Source organism: Xenopus laevis, chromosome 1L (assembly GCF_017654675.1).
Source record: "Xenopus laevis strain J_2021 chromosome 1L, Xenopus_laevis_v10.1, whole genome shotgun sequence".
Taxonomy (NCBI): Eukaryota; Metazoa; Chordata; class Amphibia; order Anura; family Pipidae; genus Xenopus; species Xenopus laevis.
This window is the reverse complement of record NC_054371.1, coordinates 172,741,433-172,760,602: the sequence shown is the minus strand read 5'-3', so window position 1 is coordinate 172,760,602 and position 19,170 is coordinate 172,741,433. Positions and strand designations below refer to the sequence as shown.

The following is a 19,170-nucleotide window of genomic DNA, read 5'->3' as shown; positions in this document are numbered from 1 at the left end:
TACACCAGATTTAATTCTGGCAGAGAACACGATAGAGATGGACATAATGAGTGATGAGGAGGAGGTCCCCGCTGCTGCTTCCTTCTGTGATGTGTCAGAAGAAATTGATGCATCTGAGGAGAATGATGATGAGGAGATTGATGTTTTGTGGGTGCCTAGTAGAAGAGAGCAAGAGGAGGGTAGTTCAGATGGAGAGACGGAGAGTCAGAGAGGCAGTAGGAGAATAAGACTTAGAAGAAGCAGGGAGGACAGCCCGCAGGGATCAGTAGGGCAACAACATGTATCGGCACCTGTGTTCAGCCGGCCAACGCACCCGCCATTGCCGCCAATGCCGCCAACTTCTACTGTTACCGCCAGATCGCACACTTCCAAAAAGTCAGCAGTGTGGGATTTTTTTAATGTGTGTGCCTCTGACAAAAGCATTGTAATTTGCAATGAGTGCAGTCAGAAACTGAGCCTTGGTAAGCCCAACAGCCACATAGGTACAACTTCTATGCGAAGGCACATGAGCGGCAAGCACAAAGCACTTTGGGAGCAACACCTCAAAGGCAACAGGCAAACTAAAAGCCACACTCCTTCTGGTCCAGCATCTTACTGCTCTACCTCTGCTCTCCTTGACCCGTCTGAACCACCCTCCACTCCGCCTTCCACCTTGACCACCTGTTCCCATTCCCAGTCATCTGCCACCAGCCAAGTTTCTGTGAAGGCCATGTTTGAGCGTAAGAAGCCAATGTCTGACTGTCACCCCCTTGCCCGGCGTCTGACAGCTGGCTTGTCTGCACTCTTAGCCCGCCAGCTTTTACCATACCAGCTGGTGGACTCTGAGGCCTTCCGCAAATTTGTAGCAATTGGGACACCGCAGTGGAAGGTACCCAGCCGCAATTTTTTTTCTAAAAAGGGAATACCACACCTGTACCAACATGTGCAGAGCCAAGTTACCGCATCTCTGTCACTTAGTGTTGGGCCAAAGGTCCATATGACTACTGACGCATGGTCCTCCAAGCATGGTCAGGGCAGGTATGTCACCTACACTGCCCACTGGGTGAACTTGGTAATGGCTGGGAAGCAGGGAATGGGTAGCTCAACAACAACAGTGGAGTTGGTGTCACCGCCACGGATTGCACGCGGTTCTGCCACCACCTCTACTCCTCCATCGCTCTCTACCTCGTCTTCTTCCTCTTCTTCTTCTTACTCTGCTGCTGGGTCCTCCTTCTCCTCCTCCACACCTGTGCACCCCCAGCTCCCCCTAGGCTATTCGACGTGCCAGGTACGCCGTTGTCACGCTGTCTTGGGGATGACGTGCCTGGAAAGCAAAAACCATACCGGATCTGTACTCCTGTCATCTCTGCAGTCACAGGCCGATCGGTGGCTGACCCCACACCAACTGCAGATCGGAAAAGTGGTGTGTGACAATGGAAGCAATCTGTTGGCAGCATTGAGACTGGGCAATTTAACACATGTGCCCTGCATGGCACATGTGTTAAATTTAATAGTCCAACGTTTTGTCTCCAAGTACCCAGGATTCCAGGACGTTCTCACCCAGTCCAGAAAGGTGTCGGCCCATTTCAGACGTTCCTACACAGCCATGGCACGCCTTGCTGACATTCAGCAGCGCTACAACATGCCAGTCAGGCGTTTGATTTCTGACAGCCAGACTCGCTGGAATTCAACGCTCCTTATGTTGGAACGTCTGCTGCAACAACAAAGGGCCGTCAACGAGTACCTTTTGAACTGGGTGGTAGGACTGGATCTGCAGAGCTGGGGATTTTTTTCCCCCGTTACTGGGTGCTTATGCGCGATGCCTGCAGGCTCATGCGACCTTTTGAAGAGGTGACAAATATGGTCAGTCGCACCGAAGACACCATCAGCGACCTAATACCCTTCGCTTTCTTCCTGGAGCGTGCCGTGCGACGAGTGACAGATGAGGCTGTAGACCAGCGTGACGAGGAGCTGGAAGCGCGCGATTTCTGGTCGGAATCACCAGAACGAACCCAGGCACCTGCTGCAACGCAGGGAGAGGTGCCAGAAGTGGAGTCAGAGGAGGAAGGTGGCTTTGTGGAGGAGGAGGAGGAGGACCAACAGGAGCAGGCTTCCCAGGGGGCTAGTGGTGACCTTTTGGGGACCCCTGGTCTTGTACGTGGCTGGGGGGAGGAGACCGTGGATGATGCAGTCCTTGATAATGAGGAAGCGGAGATGGATAGCTCTGCATCCAACCTTGTGAGAATGGGGTCTTTCATGCTGTCATGCCTGTTGAAGGACCCCCGTATCAAGAGGCTTAAGGAGAAGGACCTGTACTGGGTCGCAACGCTACTAGACCCTCGGTACAAGCATAAAGTGTCAGAAATGTTACCAACATACCACAAGTTCGAAATGATGCGACATTTACAAACCAGCCTGCAAAACATGTTGTACAATGCTTTTAAGGGTGATGTCACTTCAGGAACTCATCAACATTCCAGGGGCAGAGGTGCCAGTAATCCTGCCACGAGCGCACCTGCAAGGACAAAGCCCTTTGGCCAGTCTGTAACGTCAGACATGCAAATGTTTTTCTGTCCAAGGCAGCGCCACAACCCTTCTGGATCCACCCTCAAAGAACGCCTCGACCGGCAGGTAGCGGACTACCTGGCATTAACTGCAGATATCGACACTCTGAGGAGCGATGAACCCCTGGACTACTGGGTGTGCAGGCTTGATCTGTGGCCAGAGCTGTCACAATTTGCCATGAACCTCTTGTCTTGCCCAGCCTCAAGTGTGCTCTCAGAAAGGACCTTCAGTGCAGCAGGAGGGATTGTAACTGAGAAGAGAACTCGCCTAGGTCACAAAAGTGTCGATTACCTGACCTTTATTAAAATGAATGAGGGGTGGATCTCGGAGGGTTACTGCACGCCGGAAGACTTGTTCTGACTTCTATGCAGCTGTCCTTCTCTTCAAGCCTCATGACTCCACACACAGCTGTCCTTTAGCGTCCTCCTCCCTCCGCCACCGTTACAAACTAGGGTGCAAACCCTACTGGTTTAATTTTTTCTGGCCTCTGTGCTTCAGTGGCTGCAACCAAAAAAACTGGGCAAACAATGTCTACAAGGTCAACGTATGGCAAAAAATGACTATTTTCAGCATTTATATGGCATATTTTTTCTGGCAACTGTGCTTCAGTGGCTGCGACCAAAAAAATGCATATTTTCAGCATTTATATGGCATAATTTTTCTGGCCTCTGTGCTTCAGTGGCTGCAACCAAAAAAATTTATATTTTCAGCATTTATATGGCATAATTTTTCTGGCCTCTGTGCTTCAGTGGCTGCAACCAAAAAAATTTATATTTTCAGCATTTATATGGCATAATTTTTCTGGCAACTGTGCTTCAGTGGCTGCAACCAAAAAAATGACTATTTTCAGCATTTATATGGCATATTTTTTCTGGCCTCTGTGCTTCAGTGGCTGCGGCCAAAAAAACTGGGCAAACAATGCCTACAAGGTCAACGACGTTGACCTTGTAGGCATTGTTTGCCCAGTTTTTTTGGCCGCAGCCACTGAAGCACAGAGGCCAGAAAAAATATGCCATATAAATGCTGAAAATAGTCATTTTTTGCCATACGTTGACTCAACGTATATGGCAAAAAATGACTATTTTCAGCATTTATATGGCATATTTTTTCTGGCAACTGTGCTTCAGTGGCTGCGACCAAAAAAACTGGGCAAACAATGCCTACAAGGTCAACGTATGGCAAAAAATGACTATTTTTCAGCATTTATATGGCATATTTTTTCTGGCAACTGTGCTTCAGTGGCTGCAACCAAAAAACTGGGCAAACAATGTCTACAAGGTCAACGTATGGCGAAAAATTACTATTTTCAGCATTTATATGGCATATTTTTTCTGGCAACTGTGCTTCAGTGGCTGCGTCCAAAAAAACTGGGCAAACAATGCCTACAAGGTCAACGTATGGCAGTTGTTTAAAGAGAACAGTAGATTACTAGCCAGCAAAGCTACCTAAGCTAAAATGTCCCTCAAATCCCTGCAGACTTCTGTCCCTCCAATACAGAGCAGTATCAAGCAGATTACTAGCCAGCAAACTTACTATCATCTGTCCCTGAAATCACTAACAGCTCTCCCCCTACACTATCTCTTCCAAGCACACACAGGCAGATTTTTCAGATACATTTTTGCCCTTGATCCCCCTCTGGCATGCCACTGTCCAGGTCGTTGCACCCTTTAAACAACTTTAAAATCATTTTTCTGGCCAGAAATTTTTTTTTAGATGTTAAAGTTCGCCTTCCCATTGAAGTCTATGGGGTTCGCGAACCGTTCGCGAACCGCTCGCATTTTTGCGCAAGTTCGCGAATATGTTCGCGAACTTTTTTTCCGACGTTCGCTACATCCCTATTCGTCAGACCTCTACCTTTAGTTTGGGTTAAATAAGGATCAAATATATATATATATATATATATATATATATATATATATATATATATATATATATACATACATATATATATATACACACACAGGGATACCAATCAGTGTTGTTTCTTTGTAGACTCCTGATGTACTCCACTCCACAACACTGGTCCAATCAGAAAATGTTCAGAGTACTAATATTCTTTCTTAAGTCAGTGAACTGTGTGGTCCAGTCTCAATAGTATGTTCCTGTGATTTACATGGTATGAAAGGTCCCATGTTTTACTTGGTATAAACAAAACAAAATGGGGATCTCATATGCAATCAACTGATATTAGAACCATCTTTCTGTAATAATTTGCAAATATTTATATTCATACTGGCATGGGTAAAAAAAAGTTGTTTTCTAACTATTGTGAAGGCTGCCAAGAGTTCATTTTAAACTGCAAAGAAGAAAGGGCTTGAGAAATAGCTTTTTTCTTTTTGATAACACTTTCTGACTGCAGAAGCAAGAGTTTTAATATTAACTGATAATGTAATTGCATTTTAGTAATACAGGCAATTCTAATACTCAACATCAAAGCAAGCGGTTAGTTGGAATATATTTTTCTCAATGCATTTATATTAACTGTGTGTACTTCAAAGACGTCGTGTCATGAGCCTGACTTCTGAAATTCTAGACAGCTTTAGGCCACAAAGTCTCTTGATTTCATTTTTATTTTGTTCTGTTTCAGATAGCTGTAAAGTGAAGTCAGTGCATAAATTAGTGGATTAGAAATCTGTTATTGTGTTCTCCACAAGAGGAAAGAATTATTTTACTAATAATTAACTTTTTAGTTATCTGAAAACCTTCCGTAGAGTGCCTACATACCATAGGGTTCTATTCAGCATCATGTGCCTAAAGGACAAGAAAATCCGAATTAATTTAGTGGCGTCAGCATATTCCACATCGCCGGGTGCCATAATTCATTACGTTTACCGCCAGGACGGCACTCATTTTCAGAAAAGAAATGCAGATGTTTGAGGAATTTTCAATCACAGTCCAATGCTGCCATCTTTCTTGCCTTTTCCAGTGATTCCTTGTATAAGTGTTTGGCTGCTAGAGTGGCTTCTAGGGATGGGCAAATTTGATCCATTTAGTTTCGCCAAAAATTTGCCGCTGGCTATGGGCTACAAAAAAATTTTGTCGCGCGGTGACATTTTTTTTGACGCACGACGCCATACAAGTCTATGGACGTCATTTTTGCGGCGAAACAAGGTGAAAAAATTGGCCCATCCCTAGACTGGCTTCTATTTGAAAGATGGTATGAAGGTAAATAACTGAAATATAAAAAATCAAAAGGTAGATTCATGCATAATGCCCTGAACAGCATTTAACCAATAATTGTCACTTGGTTGATGGTTTTGAGTACCAATCTTGGGACAAAGGTGCTTCTCAGTTCATACAGGTTTTTAATATATCAGAAACATTTACAAAGGTCGAGTGCTTTTGCTTTTATACAGGCATTGGAATTCTAAGATAACTTCTAATATACTCATATTTTACAACAGGGGGTACATTATTTATTACAATACACCAGGATTCATGTGACAGAAATGACATCACAAAACACCATTTAAAAGGATGTAATTTAAAAGATATTCAAGGCTCATGTGTATAATAAACATCTAGTAACTAGCAGTTTAATCATACATTTGAAAAATCATTTTCATCTGTAAAAAAGATCTTGCCTTTCTTGTTTCTATTTATGGGTCTGAATATATAGTGCCATGCAGCCTTAAAGTAAGAAACTCGGAGAGCTATTACTATGCAGATATTTGTTTTAAAAAATCAGCCACCCCCGTCTTCACAGAAAATGCTTAACAATCCACTTTCTATTTATAAATGTATAGAGTAATGGGAAAAACAAATGGCAGACTGATTTAAGTGCTATAACAGAAAACTATACTGAGATTTGACATGCAGTAACCAAATTATTTCTAAGGTCATAAAACTGTGATGGATTGTATTTAGTAGCTGTCACTTTACTTTCTCATTCTGCCCAAGTTAATGTTAAATTAGTACTTAAATTAGTCCCACTTGAATGCTTCCTAGCCTGCTACTGAATGGCAATTGGACTCAAACAAGTGGTAGGAATTAATTGGCTTATTCCTTAGAGCAGCAGGGTGAGCAGTCTGAATGTTCTGGTTGTGTTACTTGTAATGTCTTTTACCAACACAGTAAAACTTGCTTTATGGCCCAATCCACAGCCATCATACAAATAGTATATTTTTGTGGTTGAATGGCTTCTATAAAAAGTGTTTATTTAGAATATAATGTTAGAGACATTAAACACTTGTTGAGTTTGAACATTTTAAATTTGAACCCATTTGTACCATTTTCTGATATGAACAAAGCAAGTTCAGAAGTTCTAAGAATCCGGCTGCTTGTTGCATTCAAAATATGAGTTTCAACCTTGCCTCAGCAACCATTTGTCGTTGCCTAACTTTTGGGCTGATCATGAACTATGTTATCTACCCCCAACACAAACTGTTATTAACCCCTAAATCCTTTTCCTCAAGAGCTCCATTGCAATAAAAAAGCACAGAGGTTGACTATATATCATCTAATTTATTGGATCATCAAGAATTTAAAGGGTCACAGGGGCTCATTTATAAACACTGAGAACATTTGGTTTGCCATGGATTATTGCCCAGGTGCAAATTTGCCCAGTGTTTATAAATGACCCCCATTGTCTTCTATAAATTAAGTTTGCACATGAAAACAGTGTGTAATTTTACTAAAGCAGAGTCGTTCAAAAATCATTTTTAAAAATGTCCATATATTTCATTTTCATGGGGAATTGTTAAAGGGATAGTATACCTACTTTATCCATGTTAGGGCTTGTGCGAAACTTACTTTTTGTTTATTGTTTAAATAGGAAATATGTATAATTTTTATTTTGTTTTTGCCATGTTTTTTTGCCTATTTTTCAAGTCAGGAATATGTAATTTCCGTCACTTGGAATCAAAATAACATCTGTATAGGTTTGCCAGTTGCCACCCGGACAGCCCAGTTTTCAGCAGGGCTGCCTGGGCATAAACTACTTGCCTACCTGCTGGTTTTCCAAATTATGAAAACCATGCAGGACTTACCTAGATTGATGCTGTGATTGACCAATCATCGATCAACACTTCATAGTCCCGCCCCATGATGCCATCACCCTGTACCACAACATCAAAGCCCCTGTAACATCACATGCCACCTCCCAATGGCTTTCCAGACAGGGAAAGGCGGCAACCCTATATCTGTAGGTCTAAATAGGGTTTTTCCTTCTATTTATATAGCAGTGATACATTTGCACAGTGCTCATTCCCTGCCTCAATGGAGTTTACAGTCTAAGGTCCTTATCACACACAGTAGAGCCAATTTACCTGACGTTATGTTTTTGGAGTGTGGGAGGAACCACACAGAGTCAGGGAGAACATACAAACTTCTTGAAGACTGTACCCTTGCTGAATTTGCACTCAGGAGGCTGTGAGATCACGGTGCTACCCACATAGCCACCATGTACTGTATATTAACATAACCAGCTGTCCTAAATGCATCAGTTTTTCACTTCAACACATATTTATTTAGACATGTAAAAATATTTAAAACTCTTATAATGACATTTCATAGTTAGAATTCTTTCCCGCGGATGTGACCTTCTAATAGCGCACATTGTCTGAGGTAGAATTAGTATTTCATGCATAAAATTTCTAATTATAAAATTTCCTTTGTGTCATCTCAAATGGACAGGCCCTAAAATGTGATTTCTACTTGTAATTAATATGTGTAAGTTGTCCAGAGGATTTACAGGAACTTCTAGTAAATGTAAGTATTTCAGGTATTTTTATAGCAGGTTATTTTAAACGCTGAGACTTTTTTTTTTGACCTGTGAAAATCATCCTTAGAAGATTTTAGAATGCAATAGCTTTGAAGCTGTATGAAAGAGACCTATTTTATGTTAAAGAGAGAGAGGTGCACCAAGTTCAGGAACAGCTTTGGGCTAAAAAATATTATGTACCTAGATTCTACTTTAGATGAATATGAATTCTGACCATGGCACTGGCTATTTGGAGACACAGGGTGCTATAATGGCCCTGATTATGATATGGACCCAAAATCTAAACATCTATTAAAAATAAACAATTTTATAAAGTCCCATATTGTACTTTTTTTCTTCTTTGCAGGGTTTGGGGCTTGGAATTATTGGGTGTATGGAGTAAGTCTACAATGATGTACTATTGCAGTATATGCTTGAAAATCAGATCATAAAAATTTGGCATATAATTCTTGGGGCCCAGTGACTTCTAGGAATGTCAGCAAAAATCCAGCAGTTTCTCAAGTATATATTATTATAATATATAATTATAATGGAAATTTAAATTAAAACAGAAAACAATATTAGTGTATATTATGTGCAGCAAATAATTATACCAATAGCTTGTACAGAATTATACACTACGTATTAAATTTAGTTATTAGTTAAGTTAAGTAATTAAAAGATGCAAAGTTTGTTAGAGGTCAAATCACACTTAGAAACCTTTCAGTAGGTAGCACTATATATGTGGTTGATGTCCTGCTATACCTGGATTACAAACATTTTGATTAGATGGTAAACGAGTTAATAACTAATGGGTTACTTCAGTGTGTGGAATATTCTCATGTCATCTCAACGTTAATATATTAACAACCTTTTTTTTGAAGCCCCAGTCCATACTAATATTGATGGGCGAATGTGCGGCGAATTCCCGCGATTCGCCGCCGACGAATAAATTCGTGAAATCACCGCGAAAAATTTGCTGGCGTCAAAAAAAGGACACCGGCGTAAAAGCGAGACGCCGACGCCGTTTTGCGAACGGCCCAACTACATACGAAGTGAAGCTCTATTGATTCCATTGACATGCCTTGAGTTATATAGTATGTAAAGGATCTTTACAGGCCCAGATTTGTGGTAAGGCCACAAAAGCCCGGGCCTAGAGCGGCAAGATTTTTGGCTGTGGCCAGCCTCATTCTAAGGAGCACTGGGGTCACGCAGCTCTTTTACTGCTGTACTCATAATCCCCAATGCTACACTGCATGCGAGCATGTGCTCACCTGGATACTTGGTTTTGCCATGAAACTTGTGAACTTGTAGTTAGTCATAAATCCTAAAACCCATTAATTTACCTTGGTCACCCCACATTTTTTTAATAATGCAGATGCAGAAGAAAGTAAAGAATGTAATGTATTATGGTTAATCATAAACAGAAGTGGTTAGAACTCTCATCCATGGTTTTACTACTCCCTTTTAACACCAGTAATAGGAATTATCACCTTTGTTATTCACAATACATGTGTTCTGCATATTAATAACATTGCTTGAATATATGTGGGAAATCATTGTCTCTACCACTTTGATTGATTTACTCTCATTGCTGCATATTCAACATTTGCTTTGTGTCTCTTTCCAACACTTTCCCACTTCTCTTTTCTACTGCAATACTCTCTTGCTGACTGTATATCTTATTTAATTAAACTATTTATCAGTATGACATATAAGGCTACCTTATTTTTTAATTCATCTCTAAGAGGAAATTAGGGCAATAAAATAAGAGTTCTTAATAAAAGCCTCTTTCATGTCATTCTCAGTTCACAGAACTGGAGAATGAAGTCTTGTATGTCTTACAATTTCCTGAACCACACCTTTGTATTGCATATGCTTTAATTCTGTGAGATATTAATTGCATTCATGCTGCTGGAAATGTCATCAAATCTCATTAGTTATTAAGATGGTTAAAACGGGATTGTGAAATATGTCAATTTTACCAAGATTCTTCCATCATACAAAAAAAACCTTTCCTACCAAAATGTTGATGACATTTGTTCCTTTTCCTTAATGTGAGACAGAAGATCTTGTTTTTGGAAATGTGAGATACAGACTTAAAATGTACCCACTGCTCCAAAATATACAGGTAATGGATCCTTTATCTTACACCCTGGAGCAAAAACTGCACATGCAGGAGGTTGCTCCAAAATCTGGCAATTGCTGTTTATCCCACCCAAAGCTAGCAGCTCACTTCAATAACGCCAAATTACAATCTATAACTTTCCAATTTTACCATGACCCGTAATTTGAGAAATTATAGCATTCTGGGGCACATTTAAAATGACAAGTAAACTTTATTTTATGGTTTATCATATAACTATTCTGAAAAAGGTCAATAGGAAAATTTGGACTTGAATTAGGAGATACATTGTTTTCATCAAAGTGAATCTGGGCAAAAGGACACTGATGTACAGTAGAATAATACATTTATCATAACAATTTGCCATCAACTTACAGTCAAGGTTGGACTGTGCCATTGTTCCTCAACCATAATGCCCCACTTTCCTACCCCCATTGAAAACAATCTTCTCCCCCTGCATGTCCGGCCACCCACCCAACCAATGAACCTAACTGCCCAGCCATCCAATGCACAGCTTGCCTGTACCTTGTACTTGCAGCTGCTGGTCCCAAGGGGAAGCTGGCCTTAGTTGGTGGGGCCTATAAGGGCTGAGGTGCACTGGGTTTTCTCCAGCCCTGTTTACAATGTAGGTGATTTCATTAAGGCAGCCCCTTCACAGCTGGCAACATTGACTGGACCTTTTTATCACTAGTGTATTCTGACCACTATGCCCCTCCCTGCCCACCATGGTATTTGTTTAGATACATTAAGGGGGGTATTTACTAGAAATTGAATTTATTTAATTTTTTTATTAAAACAAAATAATCAGCTCAGGAAAAGTCAGTGCAGGAAAAGTCTAGAAAAATCACGTGACTTTGGATTTGAATCATATAAATTTTTTAAATTTGAAGCCCGGATCACACAATTTATTCAAGTTGTCACCTGAAAACCCCTGATTTTTTTTCGTACACAATGTCAAGAAACATGTTCAAACTGTAAAAGGGTATCTGTCATTGACTTCTACATGACTTTGACAGGTTTTAGCTGGAGTATTTTCGTTTTCAGATTTTAGCAGCTTTGGGGGCATAATAAATCTCTAAAAATAGAGTTGTTTTCCCTCTAAAAATAAATAAACGTTTTCCGTCTAAAAACTGAACCAGAAAAAAATGGAGGCCCCTTACTGTTTTATTTTGACTCCATGCGAACAATCTTCAACTAGTTGAACTAGGACACCCAAGCCACCAACCTGGCAATAATAAAAACTGCAAAGAGTGTATCTGTCCATAAGTTCACACATGGTTCTGACCATTTCATTTTACATCCATTATGACCATTGTTCTTCACTTTGTGTATTCATGAACTTAAATGATGTTCTAGTTCATAACTGGAATCATATTACAAAGAAATCTACAGGATACCCAAGTAGTGGTAATCAGAGATTTTTAGTGTGTGGTGTGACATCTGTGAACGGATGAACAGTTGTTGGTTCTTGCTTGTTATATCTGACCAGGATGTTCAGGCTCTACTAATAAGCCTTTGTAGAATGATAAATGATGTTGAAGTTAGTGCTGGCAATTTTGACACTCTAGTAGTACTATTACCTGCCATGTATACGCACACACGAAAACTTTAATTTGCAGGTCTGATGTGAATTACATAACCATATAACTGATGCTGCTATGCTGTATGGTAGTAATAGTAAATAAATAATTGAGTAGTGCATGTGCAAATAATATGCTGCAAACACTGTGTAATTTTAGACAAACAGTCAAGGCCGTAAATGGATCTAGGCACCCGAGGGCCTGTGCCTAGGGCGGTCCTCAGTTGTCTATATAATTTAACAGTTTTCAAAAAAAAAGAAAAAAAATCAACCCCAGCTGCCGCGGGGTGGAAAAATGTATTTCTTAAATCGCCAGTGGAACTGGGGGAAGGTGATGGGTGCAGGGCCCATTGCAGCAAAATCCCAAAGTGACGTGCCATGCATTTGATGTCATTTTGTACATTGGGGGAATAGTAAAGTCAGGTGACTAGGGTGACACTGGACCTAAATACATTCCTGCACCCAGCAACAGCCGCAAAATAATAGAATAAATATGAAACAAAAAACTGGACTCATATCTGTATAAAATAATATATTTATTTCTCATTTCCTTACAGGACACAGAGATTCTGAATACAGCCATCCTGACTGGAAAGACTGTGGCAGTGCCTGTAAAAATAGTTTCTGTTGAGGAGAATGGTTATGTGACTGATATTTCTGAACAGGTGGAATGTAAATCTACAGATGAGGATGTTGTCAAAGTAAGTAGTGTTACCAAACCTGGGCTCAACATACAAGCCTTGCCATCACATCATACTTGAATATATGAATATATATATATTAGATTACATTTTAACTTTATTCTGCATATGCGTAGGATTCGAAAAGGAAACTCTTAAATGTGGAATTGCTTAATTGTTGTGTAAGAGTAAAAAGGATAGCTCACAGACTTGACCAAAAGTTGTACTGCAAAAGGAATGACATGGGATACCTTTGTTTATCTACATGTTTCTTACAAGAAAAAATACATTTCTAAATTAGCTTTACTGTCTTTGATAGTACAGGTATGGGATCTGTTGTTCAGAAGCCCCTTATTCAGAAAGCTCCAAATTACAGGAAGGCCATTTCCCAAAGACTCCATTTAAATCAAATAATTCTGATTTTTTTAAAAATAATATCCTTTTCCTCTGTAATAATAAAACCTTGTACTTCTTCCCAACTGAGATACCATTAATCTTTACTGGTGGCAAAACAATCCTATGGGGTTTAATTAATGTTTAAATGCTTTTAGTATACTTAAGGTATGGATAAGATTTCCAGTTTATCCAATTTACGGAAAAATCCCTTATCCAAAAAAAGCCCAGGTCCTGAGCATACCATACCATGGTACCATAAGTGTCATCAGTTGTCAAAGGCAGAGTCTCCGTTATCCAAGAAAAGTGAGTTTAGATTAGAATGCCTGGTAGAAAAACTGATTCTCTATGGGAGACACTCTCTCAGTCAAAGGCTAACAATTCCCAGGTGGATGCACAATAAAACCAGTGGTTTCAAACACTTAATTGCTGTTTTCCAGTGATTGTGGGTAACTGTGTGGACATGGTTGACCAAAGCTTGGGTCAATTTATGTGTATTTTGAAGCACGATTACCAGTTGAATCAGTTTATGCAACAGTTTGCTCCTGAGAGCTGCAAATTTAGTCGGACCTCTGTAATGGTTGCATTAGTGGGCAGAACCAAATCCAATTTCTCCAAGACAGAGGGAAGTGATTAGGAAAGAGAGCATGGAGCATAGCTAGAGTGTGTTACCAGAATTGTAGATTTGCTCATTTTGTTTCTAGCACATTACCATCCTTTTAGTATTATCCCAAATGGATTCTGTGAGAATAACTGGTGGTCTAGTGGGGCGACAGGGGCACCTACCCCTTCCTCTTCTTCCATGCACTAATATGCAATAGATGCGCTGCTTCCAGGTTTTTGACACCAGCGCTGCATCTGACATATCAGTGTGAAATTCAAATATTTAAAGGGCCCATGGCCAATTGTTTCTTGCCCAATTTTCAATAGTTCCTGGGTGCATTTTCTAGTCTGCCTTGTCTGTTTCTGATCTAGCCTGTTCTTGACAATCCCTAGTTTGCTGCCTGTCCTGACCTTTGATGTTTACTGACCATTCTCTCGGATCCTGCTTTTGTACTGCAATACTGTAAGTTTGACCTGGCCGGTGGCATTGGCTACACTCTTGTCTTCTGATTTAGTACTGCTCTGCCTGATTGGTATTGACTTGGCATATTCCATCGACCATGTTCTTTGTTCTTTGTGCCTTGAGTTCACATTTGGTTCACTTGTCTGCCCAGAACTCTCTCTTTGTTACTCTTACTAAAAGACCTGACGGCATCCAAGTAGCGGATAGCTCCTCCTGAAGCAAAAGGTGGTTGTTATAGGAGGAAGCATGAGCCAAGGGATACCTTTTGTAAGAGATTCCTGGTCCAGTTATGATAAGGGTTGGGGTACAACTGAGTCCCACTTAGTTAGGCATGAGTGTCAAAAGGATAGCCCAGTCTGGGGTTCAAAGTGTAACTGATAAATTTTTAACCATTTCTGTTGGAGACCTGCTCTGGATAGTAATTCAAATAGAGTGGGAGGTCTCTTTTTTGTTTTATGTTGGAAGGGTTTAACATAATGTCTTAACTGAAAAAGTGTTCCGATGGGCTTTCTTCCAAAGATAAAACCTCCTTGAAAGCAGATGTAATTCTAAGCATCTTTCTGATATACATTACTCATTTTCAAAAATATTATGTAAAAAATGTAATTGCTACTGAAAGCAGGATGGCACTGTCTTTGCTATTCTTTGCACTCCTGGTTCTGACTACATAAACAATTGAAATGATGTTACCTTTCTGACTTTGGTGGTGCACCTTCGTTAGAAGCATTGTAGAAATGGGACTGGGAGTCATAGATGGGGGATACCTGATTACTGTAACATTGCTTCAATGAAATCAGGGGGCACCTTAAATATCACTGAGCCAGAGAGAAGTGTTGTACAATGTAAGAATGGCTTACACTGTAAATAAAAGAAATTTCAACAAAAACACATAATTCAGGGGGTGGACTGGATTTCAATGGTTTTACATCTGAAATATTTATTTAAATCCTGTGCTTAGCCACTAGTGGGATTTAAAGTTACAGTTCAATTTCCTATCATTCTCAATAATGGAGACGTATAGTGCCTAGCAGTCAGGACAACACTAGGTCCGATAACAACACATGCAAGCAAAATCACAGCACACTGCAAGTGAATCCAACATGAGCCTCTTTCTTTATCTTGTTGCCCAAGCCTCCATGGGTCTCCTTCCTTAGGTTCAAATTAAATAGAACTCACATTGTGATCTTGTGCACTTTAAAATTCAGAAACATTTGAATGAAATGGATATAAAGTAAACAGAGATAAATTAGGTTGAGATTTAAGGTGACCAATGGCATGGTTCCACTTATAGTACAGGATACTTGAATACCATTTGAATGAAAGGGATGTAAACTAACCAGTGGTAGATGAGTTTGAGATTATGGGTGACCAATAGCAGGAATCCACTTGGGCAAAAAACAAATTCCTCATGTTTGGATTTATTCAGATCTTTAACAAAAATGTTGATACCTTGACTGCTACCACTACCATGACAGTATAAAATTATATCACTTATTATAATTTGAGTTATTATTTTTCTCCCAGTAATGTATCTATAAAATCAATAGTTCTAGTCTATTTCATCAGCAGACTAACCTGACTCCCATGGAAGTGTGTATGTAGTAACAAGCCATCTCGTTATATCACTTCTGTATGTGATTTTTTTTCTTCTTCAAATTTGAGGACAATTTGGGGACAAAGATAAAATTTTGTATTTAAAGGAGACAGAGGTTATAGCATTAGAAATAAAATTCTGACTGCTTCCCAGTATACAGGACAGAAAGGTTATTTGTAATAAACACAATGGAACTATTTGATTAAAAAAAGTATTGCTACATATACCTATATATTCCCACCTCCTGTTGAAGATCAAATGATGCCGAGAAGGTCAGACAGAAAGGGTAAGTGAAATATACTATTTAATAACTATTGTACATTACAATAGTTTAAGGAGTTCAGGTGGATTATATGGAAAAAGTCATTATTTGATATATGCTACGCATTTTATTTGACTGCATTTTAAATGCATTTTTTGCAGCAGAAAAAAATTACAGCAGCGTTATTAGAATTTGCCCATGCATTTATTTTTTTCTGACAAAAACACATTTTTTACACTGTGGGAAGAATTGACTGCAAGGCTTTTGACATGAGGAAAACTCTATGAAAAAGGTGCATTAACGCCGGTGAAATTTCACAATTTCGAGAGAAGCAAAACAGTGCCGTTTCGCTCATCCCATCCCGATTACACATACTTCTAGTTCTACACATTTTCTTATATAATACGGTCACATAGCACATCTCTACACTTGATATGCTTAACTCATTAAATTAAATTAATTTCTAATCCAAAATATAAGAAATATAGAATTCATTTCGGAGTTCTGCTCCTTGGTGACTAGTGATGGGCGAATTTGCGCTGTTTCGCTTCGCTGAAAAATTCCTGAAATTTCACGCGTAATTCGCGTAACGGCGAAAAATTCGCGAAACGGCGAAAAATTCGCGAAACGGCGCCGGCGTCTCGTTTTTGATGCCGGCACCCGTTTTTTTACGCCGGCGCCCGTTTTTGACGCCCGTTATTTCGGAAAAAATTTTTTTTGACGCCGGCGAATTTTTGCCGAGAATTTTCGCGGGCGTTTCGCAAATTTACTCGCTGGCGGTGAATCGCCGCGAATTCGCGCCTGGCGAATAAATTCGCCCATCACTATTGGTGACCTCTAATAGCCTTATTATCATTATCCCCTGACTTTGTAAAAACTATTCTTTACAAATTCAGTTCAAAGTTTTCTTATAAGGTAAATTATATTTCAGATTCAAATCTTCAAGAAACATTTCTGTCATTCCTTCTTGGTAACATGGGCTGAACTTTCTGATTAAACAACTGACTCCTGCATAGAGGGTTACAGGACAGGGATATACCATGACTAAAAGGGAGCCATTCAGAGACAAAAGAACTGCATGACAAATGACACTGCTTGTGTTAAACAAGATATCATCCACCATGTACTGTTCCTAATTACTCCAGATTAAGAAAAGCAGTCACCATCATATCCACGTTTGCTTGAGTAAGAAAAAATGGAAATGTCTGTATCACTGAAATAAAGATATAATCACACGGATATATACATACCTCCCAACATTTTTGAAACAGAAAGAGGGACAAAAAGATTTGCCACATGGAGCGCAGCGTAATGTTTTGGCCACGCCCATTTTGTGGCCACACCCTCTAATTACCATGTCCATTTTACCAAATTTGGCAGGTTATGAAAGTTTGAACACATTTCTATTGTTTTTATATGTTATTACAGTTTTGCTAATGAAGGTGAATTGCCCTTTAAGCTGTGAGTCTTCCTTCTTATCTTATCTAAAACTGTTACAAACTTGGTTAGGTATGTGTTCTGGACTATCTGTCAAGAGCCAATTAAGTTAGAAACGTTGTATCTTTTTCTGGCTGTTCAGTGCAGCAGATCAAAGAGAAACTCTGGAAATATCAGTGCATATCCGGGACTGTGGGTTGAGCTGTCAAAAGCAGGACTGTCCCACTCAAAATGGGACAGTTGGGAGGTATATATATATTTCTATATATATATATATATATTTCTATATATATATATATATATATATATATATATATATATATATATATATATATATATATATATATATATATATATATATATATATATATATATATATATATATATATATATATATATATATATATATACACATACCTCCCAACTGTCTCATTTTGAGTGGGACAGTCCTGCTTTTGACATATATTTGGGACAGTAATTTAGTACATTTTTTCAAATGTTATACCTTTAGATTGTAAACATAATGCTAATAACTTTGAAAAAATACAGTTTGAAATGAGTTCTTTGAATTTCTACTTGTCCACAAATTATATATAATATTATATAAATTAACTTGTCCTTCTTTGAAATGTGATCTGTACACTTTATGGTTGGAAGGTTATTGGAAGGGAAGGTCCCATGGCTGGTCATCAAGTGCTAATTAATGCAAGTATCTTTGTGCTCTTGAATAGATTGTCATGCATTTTTGCTCTTTGCACATTCATCAAAATGCAAGAATAAAAGAGTTTAGAGCCTAATTAAACAAATCCATAGGAGCAAACATTCATGAATCTGCACCTTTGTCATCAAAAATTTTTGTTAAATGCTCTTGGTTAGAAAATGCCAGCTATATTATTATCTAATACATGGGTTCTCCAAAGATAGGGTATTAAGGAATGCCTAATGACATTTAAAGGACAAGTTCATTAAGAGTTTTCGAGTTGATTTTTTTCATCAAAACTCACATTTTGGGGTTAGAATTTTTGGAGATTTAGAGGGTTATTTACTAAGCTCAGAATGCCAAAATCCCAAAAGATTTGTATTTTTTTTATAAAATCTGACTTTTAGAAAATGTATTCAGAATTTATTAAACCCCCGGAGGATGGAAAAGTCCAAATTAGAAAATACAGCATCTCAGACCTGTCGAGGTTGCATAAAAGTCAATGGGAGACATCCCAAAGATTTTTTGATCTGCACTGGGTTTCGTGCAATACGGCAAAGAGCATAATAAATCTGAGTTTTCGAGTGAAAAAAACCAAAAAATCGTGAAAATCTGATTTTTTTCCCACAAAGCAAATTTTCGGGAAACTGTAATAATAAATAAGCGTAAAAAACCCGAGCGGATTTGATCGGAGTTTGTAGCAGAAAATGTTGAGATAAAATCTGACTTTGATAAATATCCCCCTTAATATACCCCAACCCTGTAAATAGCTCTAATATGAAAATACACCACCTAAAACTTTCATGTAGGAGTCAATGGTCCCTTGAACCATTTGAAGATCTTAATGGCCTGCATGATGGTTGCATTTTTTTCAGAGGGTTTTGCCCAAAAACTCGAATAATTCGAGCAATTCTAGTTTTTTCCATTGGAAAACTTGATTAACTTGAGTTTTTGGGTTTCACAACTCGAACTTAAAGAATCAGGTTTTTTCCATTCAAGTTTTTTCTTTAATAAAATACAATTTGAGTTGCGAGTTCATTCGAGGTATAAAAAATTCTAACATTCGACCATTGATAAATAACCTCCTTA

The 19,170-nt window shown here is 39.0% G+C and overlaps 1 protein-coding gene across 1 annotated transcript in view; it reads left to right on the top strand.

Annotated features, from left to right (window-relative positions):
- Positions 1-19,170, top strand: part of tmem132c.L (transmembrane protein 132C L homeolog) — a 256,016-nt gene that overhangs the window by 199,251 nt on the left and 37,595 nt on the right. Inside the window, exon 5 of the mRNA XM_018262481.2 lies at positions 12,507-12,650. Coding sequence (XP_018117970.1) covers positions 12,507-12,650 — 144 coding nt within the window. The remainder of the gene's footprint in view (positions 1-12,506; positions 12,651-19,170) is intronic.